Source organism: Mastomys coucha, unplaced genomic scaffold (genome assembly GCF_008632895.1).
Source record: "Mastomys coucha isolate ucsf_1 unplaced genomic scaffold, UCSF_Mcou_1 pScaffold11, whole genome shotgun sequence".
In the NCBI taxonomy this organism is placed as follows: Eukaryota; Metazoa; Chordata; class Mammalia; order Rodentia; family Muridae; genus Mastomys; species Mastomys coucha.
In genome coordinates this window covers 19,821,816-19,838,893 of record NW_022196893.1, presented here as the reverse complement: position 1 = coordinate 19,838,893, position 17,078 = coordinate 19,821,816, and the positions used below count along the sequence as shown (strand labels likewise).

Here is a 17,078-nt window from a genome sequence, read left to right as displayed (position 1 = left end):
CCTCTGCCCCTCTGCCCCCTGTCCCTCTGCTCCTCTGCCCCTCTGTCCCTGCCTTAAGTGCTGGGGTTAGATACATACACCATCATGCTGGGTTGAGGGTCCTTACTTCTTGGCACACAGAGTCCAGGTACAGCTTCTAAGTCCATGACCCCAGGTACCCTCAACTGGTAGGCATCCTCTGCTGCCCTTAACCCTTTCTTGCCATACAGCCATCAGCCTGTCCTGGAGCAGAAGCATGCACCAGTCACTGGGGCTGAGTGCTTCCCTCCGAGCCTCACGCCCTTTCTGGATCTTGCTTTTTAGTGGCAATGCTTCCATCATTGATTCGAAAAGTTACTTTGCACAGTGCCAAGCTCTGCTGAATAAGATCAGTTCTGTGAACCCTCAGACAGAGATTGATGGAATACGGAACATCTGGATCATAAAGCCCGCAGCCAAGTCCCGGGGTCGAGGTGAGTTCACTGGGCAGAGCCCTCCCCATTATGCAAGTTCCCAACCTTGACAGCCACCTGCTCTATGGTGGAGGGAGATTCAAAAAGTACTGCCAAGGTCAGATGAATGCCCAAGTTGTGCTAGAGGAAAAGGGGTCCCGTCTCTGTGCCGTTCTGAAGTTTGCTATTTGAACTCAGATTTTCTCATTTGTATCCACTACTTAAACAACCCCAAAGTGTTGTTTTTGTAGGGTTTGTGTTACCTTGATCTTAACAACAGGCTTAGTCTAGCCTCTAAAATGGGTGTGGAGGATCTTCATCTGAAACAATGTGCTTCTGTCCCCTGGATCCAGGGTAAAATTCACCTATAAAAACCTAGCATCCTCAGAGGCAAATTCTGAACACCTCATAAAATTTGCCTGTGAGTTATTAACATGTTCATACTTCTGCCTCATCTACCCAAAGTATAGCCAGAATTATATTGTCTTCTTTCTTAATGGTGTGTGTGTGTGTGTGTGTGTGCACGCACACATATTCATATGTGCATATACATGTGTATGGTGGGGTGTGTGCGTACATGTGTGTATGCACATGTGTGATAGTATGTGTATGTGTACATATGCACATGTATAATTTCCTAATTATTTTTATGCTTCCAAAGTCAATGGTCTCAGTTTTCCTGTGAGGGATTTTCCCTTGTCTCTGATTTAAAAGCTAAGTTTATTTATTTCCAGGCTTTCCTGTGAAATAATAAAATATTTACAGCTACCAAATTTCATCTGTCTGTGACATAAGCTGCATCCTCTTGTCTCTGTTAAAGAACGCTCTATTTTTCTGTAGCATTTAAACAGACTTTTAAATTTGTTTATCCTGTTGCTCTCTCTCTCTCTCTCTCTCTCTCTCTCTCTCTCTCTCTCTCTTTCTCAAGATTTGTTTATTTATTTCATGTATGTGAGTACACTGTTGCTGTCTTGAGACACCCCAGAAGAGGGCATCAGATCCCATTACAGATGGTTGTGAGCCACCATGTGGTTGCTGGCAATTGAACTCAGGACCTCTAGAAGAGCAGCCAGTGCTCTTAACCACTGAGCCAGCTCTCCAGTCCATTCTGCTGGTCTCTTGACTTATTCTGAAGTTTGTTTGTTTGTTTAACTCACAAGTTATTTATGTGATTTAAATATTTTTAGATTTATTTATTTTGCATGTGTTTTTTTTTCTTGCGTGTATGTATGTGTTCCATGTGTGTGCCTGGTGCCTGTGGAGGCCAAAAGGTTTCAGAACCTCTGGAGTTACAGGTGATTGTGAGCCCCCGCGTGGGTGTTTGGAATGATCTTTAAGTTTTTTTATTAATGTGTGGTTTTATCACATCCAGTCCTAGAGTTCTTCTATCCTGAATTCTTCTTCTTCTTGAATGTATATGGGTCCATTCCCATCTGGTGCCCTGCAGACAGTCAGGGCTCCCTCTGTTCTCCTGTGCTGCTGCTGCGGCTTTGCTTTGTAGCTGTGTTCCTTCCTGGGCTCTGGGTTCAGCCCCCTCCGCATCCTAAGAAGTCTGTCTCCTCTCACTGTTAGTTACTCTGTAGATTGTTCAGATGGACAGCTCTCAATAAGTATAGGTCAAATGCCTTTCAGTTCAGGCAAGGCCTCCACTTGCCATGACTAAATAAATGGAAGCCATGTGCTTTGTAAGAACTTACATGGTCATGGCAGGGAAAGTGAGCAACAGGCTCTGTCACTGACAGTAAACCCTACATAGCTCACAACAAAACATTTAGCTCCCGCCTGCCTGCCTCACATATCAGGCGGACCTGTGTTAGGGCCCAGGATGAAAAAGTATAGAGTCTACCTATACGTAAAGGAAAACCAATGGGGAGGAATTAAAGGCCTCCTACCTGGGCCAAGGTTATCCCATTTGGCTGGTCACTCCTGTAGTATTAACTCTTACAAGTCTCCAACGATCCTGCTCCGAGAGCATGCCAAACCCAAAAGCATGCTCTTGAGTAATTACTCTCAGGTCTGTTTTTCCCTAATCTCTGTATGCTCCCTGAAGTGTAGGGTTGGCCCCATGGCAGGAGAGCTGAACAAGTAGTCAGCGCTGACTGTAGCTTTGTCCCCTGAGTGTACAACTGTCCTGCCCAACCAGTCCTGCAGACTCTTGGTGCTGGACCAATGTCAGGGTGGGTGTCGGGGGCCTATTACGGCTGCCTGTGCTGCACTGGGCCAAGGTACCACCTCTTGTTCTTGGAGATATTGTGTGCATGGACCGTGTGGAGAACATCCTGGATCTGGTGGCCACAGACAGCCAGACCGCAAAGGACAACAAATGGGTGGTCCAGAAGTACATCGAGACTCCGATGCTCATCTATGACACCAAGTTTGACATCAGACAGTGGTTCCTCGTCACAGACTGGAATCCCTTAACCATCTGGTTCTACAAAGAGAGCTACCTCCGCTTCTCCACACAGCGCTTCTCCCTGGACAAGCTGGACAGGTCAGAGACAGGGAGCTCGGTATTCCTCTAAGCACCTAGCAGGGGGCCCTTTGGGATGTGTAGATGAGGCACCCTAGGTCTTTGCCACTCCGAATCCTCTAGGTGGCCCGTCACTGCCAAAGCATCAGGGTATCAGGGCTACCAGGCTCAAACACTCAGGAGGTCCTGGGGATTAGCAAACACATTCAGGTGAAGGTAGGATATTGAGAACCTATCTGAACCCTCAGGGGTGACCCAGGGCTTCCTCTCCATGGTTTAGTGATTGTCACTTGGCAGGCAGGACTTGGAACCTGGATGCCTTAAGGGGACTTTGAAAGGGAGAGTCAGTTGGAAACCTAGGAGGCTGAGGGTTGCTCAATTGAAACTTTGCTGCGGACGGTGGTGGTGCACGCCTTTAATCCCAGCACTTGGGAGGCCGAGGCAGGCGGATTTCTGAGTTCGAGGCAACCTGGTCTACAGAGTGAGTTCCAGGACAACCAGGGCTACACAGAGAAACCCTGTCTCGAAAAACCAAAAAAAAAGAAAAAAGAAAAAACTTTGCTGGGTAAATTCTACCCTCTGCACACCTGGAGTGACACCTGTTAGGTCACACTGGAAGGGGGCTGGGCAGAGCTGAAGGCAACCACCCCTATCTGTATGTTGCCTCTGGACAAGGAATCTATAGCAAGATCTAGAAACTCACTATGCAAGTGGAGTCTGGGAACAGCATGCAGCCTCTTCACACGGGCTCAGCTGAGCCATCAAGTTGTGAACTCTGTGCCTGGCAATATTAAATATACACACTCTCTTTTAGCTTTGACTGATGGGAGATTCCCAGCTGAATGGGCATAACCCAGCTGTACAAACAAAAGTTAAAGAAGCAGTTTGGAAACTACCATGTAGGTGCCTGTATCTTTCTAAATGTTCACCTTTTTTACATAGGTCTTGTGGAGCAGGCTTCATTCTGGAACTGAATAGAGGTTCCCAGTATGGCATGCCTGCCCATCCTGCAGTAGAAATGAAAATCCCCTTGGTTCTAAACAGTGTCTTACAGTTTAAAGATTCAACTTGTTTTAATTTACATAGAACTAGGCAGGAGTATAAAATGAGCTCACTGGAAACTTTAGGTAGGTGACTCCATAGGCTCCTACAGACATGTGCATGTGGGGAAACTGAGGCGTGGGCAGATTTCTTTTTCCTAGAGGTTGGTTCTGCATTGCTAGGCCTCTGCTATGTACTAGTACAATCTGTGCTGTCCCCCAGGCTGGTTGGGGGTTGGGGGGTAGTTCATGTCGCTTCAGGGAACAGAGCCGTCCCAGGCCTCCTGCAGCTGCCCTACACCAGGCATTGTAACTCCAGGGCAAGCTGAGGAGACTGTGCTGACTCCGTGAGATGGTTGTTGGCATACAGTAATCTCACAAGGACATTGCCCGCAGTGCCATCCACCTGTGTAACAACTCCATCCAGAGACGTCTCAAAAATGATAAAGAGCGCAGTCCGCTGCTACCTTGTCATAACATGTGGACCAGCACCCGCTTCCAGGAGTACCTGCAGAAGAGGGGCCGAGGAGGAACATGGGGTAGCATCATCTATCCATCCATGAAAAGAGCTGTCACCAACGCCATGAGGGTGGCCCAGGACCACGTAGAAGCCCGTAAGAACAGCTTCGAGCTCTATGGAGCCGACTTCATCCTTGGGCGAGACTTCAAGCCCTGGCTCATCGAGATCAACTCCAGCCCCACCATGCACCCCTCCACTCCTGTCACGGCTCAGCTCTGCGCCCAGGTGCAGGAGGACACCATCAAGGTGGTGGTGGACCGCAAACTGGACCGAAACTGTGACATCGGCAACTTTGAGCTTCTGTGGAGGCAGGTGAGGATAGTAGCTTTACCCTGCTAGTGTCTCTCCACAAGGTGGGTGGGTGGGCCTGGGCTCCCCGGGGGTCAGACACCTCGTTCTCAGTCACTGGGCATGGGGGACACAAATCCTGTTTCTTGGGTCTGGACAAAGTAGTCCTGGCTTCCTACAGGACTGTCAGGAGCCTGGGTCTGCTGATCTGCCCCAAGCTCACCCTTTTGTGTGCACCTAACAAAAGGTTTACTCTAGACGTGGAGGCTGGACAGCCCTGTCACTTGGGCCCCGTGGCCTTCACAATCTAGTCTTTCTACCTGTCATTTCTCCATGTCCCGGCTATATAGGTAATGGGAGAGACCCTCACCTGAATAGCTGTGGATGTTCCACAGCCCCTGGGCCCTTCTAGACTTCTCTCTTCAGAGACCCTTATCCTCTTTCTGAAGTCTCTCTAGTGCCTTCCCATCAGGAATGACCCAGCAGGCTAGGCATCAAGACGAGGCTTTTGCCTCTGGGCTTCTGTCTGCCCTGTGGGTTGAGCCCCAGGGCCTGTAGAAAGACAAACTGGGTGCTCTTCCTGAGAGAAGGGCCCACAGACAAAGCTTTGGAGGTACGGTAGGTACAGGAGGCGGCTTGGTGTAGGACCGGCCAGGTGACTCTCCAGCTGCAGGGTCTGGTTTCTGAGTCAAGGGGGAATCCTAAAGGCTACATCTTCCCACAGCCTGCCGTGGAGCTGCCACCGTTCAATGGGTCTGACCTTTGTGTGGAAGGTATCAGCGTGAAGAAAGCCAAGAAGCAAATGCCGCCCATCGCCACCCTCGGCTTCTCAGAATCACTCTTAGATGCTCCACCCAAAGTGCGGAGTGCCCGGGCCCTGCCAGATACAGTGATGGGGCCCTCCAGAATGACCATGCGACAGGACTGGAGACGTGAAGAAGCAAAGGTACTTTCAACCACCTGGCCGGTGCCAGTAATGGCTGCTGAGGTCAGAGGTCAAGCAAAGCCCACCTATGCATTCGAGGTCGATAACTACCAACCTGTAGACAGTAAGTCCCCTAGGGGTACTTATACCAGAGTCCAATCCAGTAAATACCCAGAGGTAAACTTAATAAGTGCACAGCACCCTGCCCTGTTGCTGCAGAATATGAAAACCACAGAGATGACCCAGTCTTCATCACCCACAGCATCAGGTATCCATAGGGAGTCTTCGATTTTTTCTCCCAGTGTATTTGAGGAACTCTGGCTCCACCCCAATTCTCAAAGAAGACCTTCAAGCTGCATTCTCCAAAACAGGGCACAGGGTTGGATCAGGACTATCCCCTGAAAGGATCTCACAAGCAAAGGGGTATGGGGGCAACACTGGCCCTGACCTCGCCAGACGTTAGGGTCTGTGGTGTAATGTTGGCCAAGGTGAACAGTATACTTGGGTGTTGCAATAGTCCCGATGGGGTTTTCTCAGTACTACTTGTTTCCTGTTAAGATAGAGCAGGGAGCCAGGGATGCTCAAACAACATCAAGTGCCATGGATATGCAAGGTGGAGGAGTTGCTGAGCTCTTGGAACACCCTTCCCTGAAAATTGAGATGGCGCTGACGCATCTTCGATACAGAGTGAAATAGCTGAGCTGTGTTTACACTCAGGACTTCATAGGGCACCTGTTAATTAGCATTGGTTCATAGAGTATAGGCTCAGGCCCCCACCTTTCTCTGCTAAAAGATGCTTGTGCCCCCGTGCTGTATCCTACCTAGTTAGTCTATCTCTCTTACTGCCTCCCCCTACGTGGTCCTGTCTACAGCTCTCTTGCCTGCTTGTTGTCTGTGCCCCTGGATGGGAAGGTCTGGAGCAGGGTCTCTCACCGCCACCTTTGCAAGGATGGCATGTGATGTGTGTCAGGTGGACACAGGTGTGTGTTGCCTCTCCAGGTTGAGTGGAGCATCGACTCAACCTCCATACCTATGCTTAAGCCATCCTGCAAGAGTAACTGCGAATGTGTCTCTAGGAACCCAGGGGCTGCATACCTACAGAGCTCTTCCTGCTGGGAAATGTCAGCAGAAGCAACAACTCTAGCTAACAAGTTGTAGGAGTGTCTGTAACAATGTAACAATAAGCCACACACAGGTAACTAAAAAGGGAAGTTTAACTCTGATAGCCAGGTCAACAAGACCTCTCCTACAGTTCCTGGTGTCCACCAGTGATCTCTGATGCCTGGTGACTTGCTTCACTCCTGGGTCCATCTTCACGCAGGGCTTCACGCCTTTCATGGGTCTGTTTAGAGCTCCCTCCCATAAGACAGCAATCTTTGTGTTAGATTCCTGCCTGCATTTTAGTATAACCTCATTCAGGGATAACCTTAGCAATGACTCTATTTCCAAAAAGGGAACGTTTCAGGTGGACATAAATTTGGGAGGATGCTTCACCGTGTTTCACTCCCACTGCAGGTATAGATTGTACAGATTTGTACTCTGGCCAGCACCCAACAGGCAGCTGTTGCCCCCAACACTGCTATTCTTGCCTCTTGTGAAGTATTAGTAAGCTTCTTGCATATTTCCCCTCGACGGTGAAAGGAAAATTATCTATTGTCACATATTTAGCAACTACTAGAAAGTAGGTTTAGAAAGTTCTGGCTTGCATCTTTGGTCAACTGTCCAAAGGACCCTGAGTCCCACTTTGCTCTTACCTGTCATAGTTTCTGTTAGAGACTGCCCCCTCCTCACACTGCCCCTCTTCTGTTACTTTTTTGTTGCAAAAATTGCTATAAATGGTCTTTTCACTTCTTCCTGGTGTTTTTACTTTTTATGTAAAACCATCTTAACCTCAATACAATCAATTTAACCAACATCTCTAAATTTGGTGATTTTTGTTGTTGTTGTTGTTGTTGTTGTTGTTGTTTGTCGATAAAAGACTCAAGACCAAAACAATAACCCTGGGCGCCTGCTAGTGACTACGGTTCCTAGAGTTAGATCATCATTAGCATGAGGCAAGGTTAGAGTCCCAACAGATCCCTCTGGGAAATCCTCCCCACTTCCGTGGTCACCTCTACCACGTCGTGGTCTATGCTCACATACATAGGCCTATTCCTGCATGTGCCAGCCTAGCTCACTGATCTTAGTCGCCCACCAATGCCAGTGTCTTCATGCTGTATACAGCTTTATTGCTTTATGCAATTCTCTCTATTTTGTTTCCTTGGAAATGGTTGAGGTGTCCTGGACTGATACTTTCACATACAGTGCAGATTCAGGCAATCAATATCAAGCAAACACCAATGGGACACACACTTAGAATTTTTGGAGGGCACGAATTTGTATGTCAGTATAAACAAATACACATTTATATACAGGGTAGAACTGGCTTCTTTACCACATTGAGCCTTACAATTCATGAATACAGTGTGTCTATTCATTTGCTTATCCTTGAGTGTCTTTGTTTAAATGTCTATACTTTAAAAATATTAAAAGACGGGCATTTGATGTTTTTATGTGTTATGAGTGTTTTGCCTCCATGTATGTATGTGCAGCGTGCGTGTGTGCGCCTGGTATCTGTGAAGGTCACAAAAGGTTGATGGATCCCCTGGAACTGGTGTCATGGAAGGTTGTGGACCCATCATGTGGGTGCTAGGAACTGAACCCAGGTCCTCTGCAAGAATAACAAATGCTCTTAACTGCTGAGCCATCTCTCCAACCCTTAAATGCCTAAAATATTTAAATGACATTTATTTGGAGTGTGGTGTGTGTGTGTGTGTGTGTGTGTGTGTGTGCATTAAAGTCAGAGGACAACTTATGGGAGTCAGTTCTCTTTTTCCATCATGTGGGTCCTGGGACTTGAACTCATGTCATCAGGCTTAGTGGCAAGTGCCTTTACCCACTAAGACATCTCTCTGGACCCTAAACTATAATTTTCTTTGCTCCTTTTCAGAAGATTTCTTCCTCTGTATATTTTCTTTGTAAATGATATCTTTTGATAGAATTTTATTGTATCTGCAAAGTATGCCCATTTTATAGAAATACTATTTATTGACTTTTAAAATCATCATCTGAATAAATCTTGTCAATTCTTTTAATTTATTTAGAGGTTCGTTGGATTTTTATCATGAGCACCCTATGTCAGAAACAGACCAACACAATTGTCAGAATTTCTCGAATAACAAGCAATAAGTTCACAGAGTCCAGCTGTTTCAGACACATCTGCAATGTGCCAGATACTTCTGATCTCCTTGATAACCCTGGTCAAGGCAGACACTTGGCCATTTATTCCAATCTGAATTGCTAATATTAACTCTGATCACGCATTATACCACACACAGTAAATACATCTGTGTGTGTGTGTGTGTGTGTGTGTGTGTGTATGTGTCTGCATATGGCACAGAGTGACTGGAAAGGGTTCAGAGGCACAGTCAGTTTGAGTTTTCAGAAGCCTGAAAACGGGTGGGTCAGAGATACAAGGAGAAACTGTGTTATTAAGACGAGGGACCAAACAAAGCTTGAGAAAGCTTGAGAAAGTTGAGGCCTGGATAAGGGTAAGCGCTGAGCTGCATGACTGAGGCCTGGATAAGGGTAAGCGCTGAGCTGCATGACTGAGGCCTGGATAAGGGTAAGCGCTGAGCTGCATGACTGAGGCCTGGATAAGGGTAAGCGCTGAGCTGCATGACTGAGGCCTGGATAAGGGTAAGCGCTGAGCTGCATGACTGAGGCCTGGATAAGGGTAAGCGCTGAGCTGCATGACTGAGGCCTGGATAAGGGTAAGCGCTGAGCTGCATGACTGAGGCCAGCTGTAGAGGTGAAAGGGCAAAACTAGATCCAAACAGGAAGACCGGAAGGTGAGCAGACAGGCAGTCTGAGTAAGTCCTGTCAGCAGTGGGGACAGAGCTAGGCTGAAACCCTGAGGCAATCTTTTGTCAGTCTGTGCTGCATGGGGGATGCTGGACAGATGCGGTATCCAGTACCCTGTGTCTAGTTGACCTGAAAGTTGTCCTCCACCCTCAAAATGAAATCAAAAGCCACTCGTGTGGCTTACTAGAGTCTCTCACAGTAAGACACAGCCTGAAATACCAGTTTACATAATAGGGAGTAACTTGGAGCAGGGCACAGCTTAATCAAAATAATTAGATCAGCTGATAAATTTTTTCCTTGAAATTATTATCATTTATTTCTTTTTATTATTTTACTACACAGTCTAGGATCTTATTTGGTTTGTCTATTCATTGTTCTCAGGTAAATATAAACCAATTAATCTTAAATCTTATTCTTGCATCCCTCCCTATATTTAGGCTCTTTTTAAATTAATTGATTGATTGATTGATTGACTGAATGGCTGGCTGATTGGTTTTGGCTATTTCAAGACAGGATTTCTCTTTATAGCCTTGGCTGCCCTGGAACTCACTCTGTAAACCAGGCTGGGCTGGAACTCACAAAGATCCGCCTGCCTCTGCCTCCTGAGTGCTGGGATTAAAGGCGTGTACCTCCACTGAAAGGCTGAGCTCTGCTGTAAAGGTAGAGTTTGGGGTGGAACTTGACACATGCTAGTTTGCTGCTCTGTGGCTGTGATAAAAACACAGAAGCAACTTGCAGAAGGAAAGAGTTTATTTGACTTACAGGTTCCAGCCCATCATTAAGGGAAGCAGTAATTCAAGGCAGGAGCCTGGAGGCAGGAACTGAAGCAGAGGCCATGGGGAAGTCCTGCTGACCAGCCTGCCTTCACTGGCTTGCTGAGCTATTTTTCTTATATAGCCCAGACCCATCTGCCCAGAGATGGTACTGCACATAATGGGCTATGGCCCTCCTACATGAATTAGCTATTAGGAAAATGCAAACACACACACACACACACACACACACACACTCTACCCATACACATGCCCACAGGCCAATCTCAATTTAGGTTCTTGCAGGTGTATCTTAGGCTGATAACTAAAGCTAACTGTGAACTAAGGCACTCTACCACTGAGCTACATACACCCTTAGTCCTTGAGTTATTTTTATAATGTAATAAGAAGCTGCAATTGGTGAACTCCACCTCCTCCTACCCTCCTGTTCTTACCCTCTACTCACGCTTGAATGTATGTGTGTGTGTGTGTGTATGCACGCGCGTGTGTGTGTGTACCCTCCTGTTATTAACCCTCTGCTCTTCACGCTTGAATGTATGTGTGTGTGTGCATGTGTGTGTGCACATGTATGTGCATCCATGCAGCTGAGGGCTGGAGGATTGAATGGACATTCTTTTAAAGTTTTTATTACATTTTTATTTGGGAGAAGGGGCATGTGTTCCCTGACGTAAGAGTGTGGAAGTCAGAGAGCAACCTTCAGGAATCCTTCTTTCTCTCCACCATGTGCACCCTGGGAACCCAAGGCAGGTTATCAGGCTTAGCAGTGAGCTTTTGTGGACACTAGAAAGCCAGCTTGTGCAAATGACCAAGCAAAACAAATCAAAACAAGCAAATGGAAACAAAACAACTGTTTTCTATAGTGCTTAAAACAAAATACATTTCTCACCAAAAATGCAGAGAAAGGTGGTGTCGAGCACCTTTGATCCCAGCCACAGAGAACGGAGGATCTCTGTGACTTCAACATAGCAAGTTCCAGGACAGCTAAAGCTACGTAGTGAGACACTGTCTCGAAAAAAAAAAAAAAGTACAGTGAGCTTATAGACTCGCTGAATTACCAGAACCTATTGCTTATTACGTAGCTTTAAGAAAGTGATTTAATTTCGACGATTGATGGGACTACACATTTGTTCCTCATCTGCAAACTGTCACTTCAGAGATGCTCTGCATGTGCTCCATGTGGAGCTTGGTACTTAGAGTAGACACTGTGGATATTTTCTCCCAGTTTGTCCTCCTGATTCTTCTGCCTCTACCTCCAGAGGGTTAGGATTACTACCTGGGCTACCATGTCCAATTTGATACAGTGCTTTGAGAGAAAACAGGCCTTTTGAATGCCAGACAAGCAAGCTACCACCAGAACTACCCAAAGGCCCCTGAACAGTGTCTGATGGTAAACAAAGGTAACTTAATTTTTTTTTTTTTTTTTTTTTTTTTTGGTTTGTGTTTTTTCAAGACAGGCTTTCTCTATGTAGCCCTCACTGTCCTAGAATTCACCCTGTGGGTGGGTAGGTGGGTGAATGGATGGATGGATGGATAGATAGATAGATAGATAGATGTGAAGTTGAAATACACCATTTTTAAAGAAGAGTCCGTCCTGATCCCTCTGGAGGTGATTTTTATATACAGTGTGAGGTAAGGATCACTTTTTTTTTTTTTTAAAGATTTATTTATTATTATAAATAAGTATACCATAGCTGTCTTCAGACACACCAGAAGAGGGTGTCAGATCTCATTACAGATGGTTGTGAGCCACCATGTGGTTGCTGGGATTTGAACTCAGGACCTTTGGAAGAGCAGTCAGTGCTCTTACCCACTGAGCCATCTCTCCAGCGGTAAGGATCACTTCTTGCGTTTATGTCTCCCTCTGGGGTGATGATCCACCTTCAGTTTGTTCCACTTTGTACACACCTGCCCTAGGGCTATGCCATCTGGATTGCTACAACATTATATCTGGTAGGGAGAGGTCTTGGTCTTTCTTGCTCTCTCCTTTATAACCACCATATGGACTTACAAAGTTTCACAGGAAGCCATATTGAAATGCCAGTTGACATTATGCCAAATGGATAGATCATAGATTTCTGAAATGTTTGTTCTGTCCATGAGCATTATATACTTCTCCACTTGAGTGAGTTCTTTTTGTTCTTAGTTATTTTTAAGACAGGCTCTCTCTATGTAACCCTGGCTGTTCTGGATCTGGCTATGTAGACCAGGCTGGCCCTGAACTCACAGAGATTCACATGACCTTGCCTCCAGAGTGCTGGGATTAAAGGAGTGTGCCATCACTCCTGGCCCCAGACTGTATTTTTTTAAACAGCGGTTGCATCCTCACAGTTATCATAAGCCTTTTATCCTATTAAATGATGAATGACATCGTTTAACGTGTGTGTATGTTAAAGCAATTACCAACAGTCTAGGGACAAACCAAGTTTGGTTTGATGTTGGGTAGATATGTGGCTGCATTCGCCTTACTGGCTGCAGCTGTACACTTGTTCTTAGCTACAATTCGTTTGCTTGTATCCCTGTTAAGCCATTTCTAGTCCAGGTGTTTGCAACTAGAACTGCTGTGCTCTCTTCTCTAGCAATAGGAATAGATTTGATGGGCCGTATTCATCGCCAGGTACCGCTCTTTGTGGTGTTATGTGTCCCGTTCCGTCACACTTGCCTCAATCTCTATTTTACCTGTTCTATTCAAAGTGCTGGCAGAGTCACCTTGTCGCTGCAATTTGCATTTCTCTGATGCTAATGAAATTGAATATTCCGCAGCTCATTTGAACATACTCTGGTAAAGTGCTACATTTAATATTTGAAAATTGATTAATTTTACTTTTATGAATATGGGCATTTTGCCTGCATGAATATCTCCATGGTCCCTGCAGAGGCAGGAAAGGGGTTGGAATTACCACCAGTTGTGAACCACCATGTGGCTTCTGGGAATTGAACTTAGGCTCTCTGGAAGAACAGCCAGTGCTCTTAAGCTTGGAGCCATCTCTTCAGCCCACCCCCACCTTTTTGGTTTGGGGTTTTGTTTTGTTTTGTTTTGAGAGAGGGTCTCACTTTGTAGCTCTGCCTAACCTGGAAGCTGCTAAGTTAGATAAAAGCTGTAGACCACCATAGCTGACTGTAGAGTGTAGAGTGCTATTTTTGTCTGGACACATTTTTTTTGCTGACCTCTTCTTGTTTATTCGTAAGAGTTCTTTACATGTTCTGGACACAAATTGTTTGGTATTTGCATCTCCTGTGATTTGCCCTTTGCTGTTTAAATGTTCTGGGTCCCCCTTTCTTTTGTGCGTAGAATGTGTGTGTGTGTGTGTGTCTGTGTGTCTGTGTGTGTCTGTGTGTCTATGTGTGTGTGTTCTCTATGTGTATGGGGATGCACATGTGGGTATGTATAAACTTATATGGATGTAGAGGTCATAGGTTGACTTTGGATATCTTATATTTTTGAGACAAAGGATCTCATTGAACACAGTACTCACTGATTAACTAGTTGGCTGGCCAAGGATCTCTAGAGAGCTGTCTCTCTCTCCCTAACCCACTCTGAACCCCATTTTAAGGTTGTAGGCACATGCCACCATGGCTGGCTTTTGACCCGGTTTGGAGACTGAGGGGTGAAGATGTTGTTCTTGGGATCTGAGCTCAGGTCCTCACCAGACCCTTTACCCATGGGGCCATCTCCCTTTCTTGTTTCAATGCCCAAGAATTATTCATTTCAATATATTTCCACATGTGCTTTTCTTATAATGAGCAGCTTTTCACTTTGGGCATTGTTCATATAATCCAAAGTTGTGAAATCCTTCTGTTTCTTCTAAAACGTGATATTGTTTCTCTTCTCCAACTTAGCTCTGTACTCCACCTATCTTTGAGTGTCTGTAGAATATCATATGTAGGAGTGAAACATCCATTACCTTTTCTATAGAGATAGTGACTAAGCCAGGGCTATGGCTGCAATGTGTGCAGTGCATATATATGTCAGTGCTCCGTGCTGCAGTAGAGCTGGTAGCCGTGTGTGTAGGATGACGCCTCTGTAAGGGAGGTCTGCTTTCCCATCTGTTTTATTAGCCAGGTTTCTTTAGTGATGATGCTCTGCAAAGACCCCCGCCAAGCCAATGGCTTCCAAACAGTCATTTCTCACAGGCCAGCTGGACCTCCTGTGGTCCTCTCAGGGAAGACTGAGCTGGGTTTCAGGTGCAGGCTACTCTTGTCTGACTCTCCCTCCTGGAACCCACCGATGGACCTCGCCACTTTCACCATTCTTCCACGCTGGCACCGCCTCCTCAGCAAGAAAGGGAGCAGAACCCATCCCCTCCACATCTCTGAGGCTCTGGAGGTCGCTACAGTCACAGCTACAAAGTCGGCCTCCTCTTCAGTCACCCACTGGCAGCTTCCTGTGAGGGACTGAGTGTGAGAGGGCCAAAGGCCGGCCCGTGGAGCTGGATGTCTGGGGCAGAAGCCGAGGTTTCACACTCCAGGACGATGTCAATCAGTCAGAGTGCCCAGGTGCCTCGGGTCGTTCATGTGCACAGTGCAAGCTTACCTGGAGAAGGTGGGTGAGGTGGCACCAGCCCCAGAGGAAACCATCCAAGCACCGAACAAGACTGGGAACCTGATGGGTGGCTGGGAGCCTTGAGTGCCCTTGAAGACATCAACTACCGACCAGTTCAGACAAGTAAACTATACCCGAGGGCTGTTTTTGTGTGGTCTGTGAACTAAGAATGTTTTTTATGTTTTTAAAGGATTGGAAACCAAACAAAACAAAATGTGTAACGGAGTCCACCTATGGCCCACCCCCCAAGCCTAAAATAGCTGCCTAGGTGCGGATGCTTGCTGTGGTGAGCAAAGCTGGAGGCAACTTCAGGTCAGTTTCAGCACAGAGGTCCAGACAGAAGCCACAGTTCTGCAGCCAGGGTGTCTCCTGACCCAAGTGCACCCACAGTGGAGTTTCTCTCAGTCATCCCGAGAGGTGCCTGACCTCCGTGCTCTCGGCATACCACAGAAATCGAAGGTAACATCAGGGCACAGTGGCCTCCCTCTGTGCAGGGAATTCAGCAGGAGGCTTACATCCATGGCTACTGTGTCTTTTTAAACAGAGGCCTCTACTGAGTTCCAGGCTATGCTGGGAGGTGACAGTCCTGTCTGGGCCAGTGGTAGTCTGACTAGGGTGGTGACCTCTGGGTTGGCAGGCCCTCTGAAAGGCTGGTTAGTACCAATTGGACCCAGCAGAGAGCCCGTTTCACTGTGACCTTCTGCCTGAGTTACGGAGATGACATGATCAGCCATAGCTCCTCCGCATAGCAGTCTTCTTTGAGTCGGTAAAGATGTAAACCAAGGGTCATCTGAGCACGTGCAGCCTGCCAGAGCTACTGGAACCACAGCATGGTCACTGCCAATGGCCAGATCTGAGGTAGGGACACTCAACCAACCTGTCAGGTCCAAATGGAGCTAGCCCATCCAGAATGAGGACAGACAAAGGCACTTTGAACCTGTGCTCTGGGACAGGCAGGTAGTGGGCAAAGTCTCTCAAATGGTTAACTAACCAAATAGCTCTAGAGCCAGCCCTACACTTTCTTGACTGTGAGCTTCTGCTGGTGGCGGCTCCTGCTGGCCATCGTCAGAACTGACCCCAAAGTGAAGAAATTGTAGCAACCTGGTTGTATGTAGATGAGGCTGGAAATCCAGCCTCCAACAAAGGTGGCTTATTTGGTGGCTGTCTTAGTAAGTAGAAGGAATGACTGGGGGACTCAGCCCTATACCTTGGAGTCTAACCAGTGTATGATTTCTCCTACTGAGACAGGGAAACAAACTGAGGGACAATCTTCGGGTCCCAGAGTCTCTTCTCTGAAAGTAGCAACCCTAAATGTGAGGCTGACACCTGGGATTAGAGACTCCCAGTGAAGAACTCCTGCCTGCACCCCCATGGGAAAGTTGTGGAAAAAGCCATTCCCCTCAGCTCTGGGCCCAGGAGTCCCTGTCCTGCCTAATATGAGTCACCTAGCTCTGTTTTGCAGTTCTGAGTTCTGGGGCTCTCACTGTCCCAGTGGGCTATGGGAGGGCATGTACCTAGGAAATCCTGAATCCACTGCCCCAGCTCCAACGTCTACCTATACAGTTTTCATCCACGAGAAGCTCCAAGCCAATCAGCAAGTCTTTGCTCCTGTAATAGACTGTCTCAGCCTCTGGCCCTCTTGGCCCAGGCTCAGACCCAGCCATAGCCATAACCTTTTAGCCAATATAATGGCATCATCCCTCTAAAAAGGACTGAGCCACAGACCTAGCCTGTCCACGGTCTGTGTTTGCCATGCTTGATGCTGCACGGATACAAATACAAGCTCACATCTGCTGACTGGGATGCTGGGGAACTTCTCTCACTAAGGGACCAGTGGTGACAACACAACACAACAGCAGGACTGGCATTGGCTTTCCCCATCCATATTTCTCACCTGGCAGATGCCAGCAGAAGACAAGTTCCCTGGGTCACATAGGAAGGATGTGTGTGACTCACTGTGCAGGTACAGCGTGGGACAGTAGGTCTGTGTCAGCTTGGGGGGTGGGGCAGGGGATCGCTAGCTTTTAGTAGCAAGTAACCAGCCTGCTTTTTATCCCAAAGGAAAATATTGCCTCCTGCTTCAAAATTGCTTATGGCCAAGGGGACACTGGGAAATGGCCAAGGGAGGAGCAGTCAGACTGACATTTGGGGTACCTAGAGGAGTTTTCTCATCTAGGAGTGCAGAGGA

The 17,078-nt window shown here is 47.0% G+C and overlaps 1 protein-coding gene across 4 annotated transcripts in view; it reads left to right on the top strand.

Moving 5' to 3' along the window:
* Positions 1 to 17,078, top strand: part of Ttll8 (tubulin tyrosine ligase like 8) — a 71,484-nt gene that overhangs the window by 41,481 nt on the left and 12,925 nt on the right. For 3 of the 4 annotated variants that reach the window (XM_031352335.1, XM_031352350.1, XM_031352358.1), the window contains 4 exons: positions 304 to 452; positions 2,679 to 2,922; positions 4,338 to 4,773; positions 5,474 to 7,587. In XM_031352335.1, the coding sequence (XP_031208195.1) occupies positions 304 to 452; positions 2,679 to 2,922; positions 4,338 to 4,773; positions 5,474 to 6,076 (1,432 nt within the window). In that variant the 3' untranslated portion in view covers positions 6,077 to 7,587. Of the gene's footprint in view, positions 1 to 303; positions 453 to 2,678; positions 2,923 to 4,337; positions 4,774 to 5,473; positions 7,588 to 17,078 lie in introns of those variants that run through there. The other variant, XM_031352341.1, reaches the window with a different exon arrangement.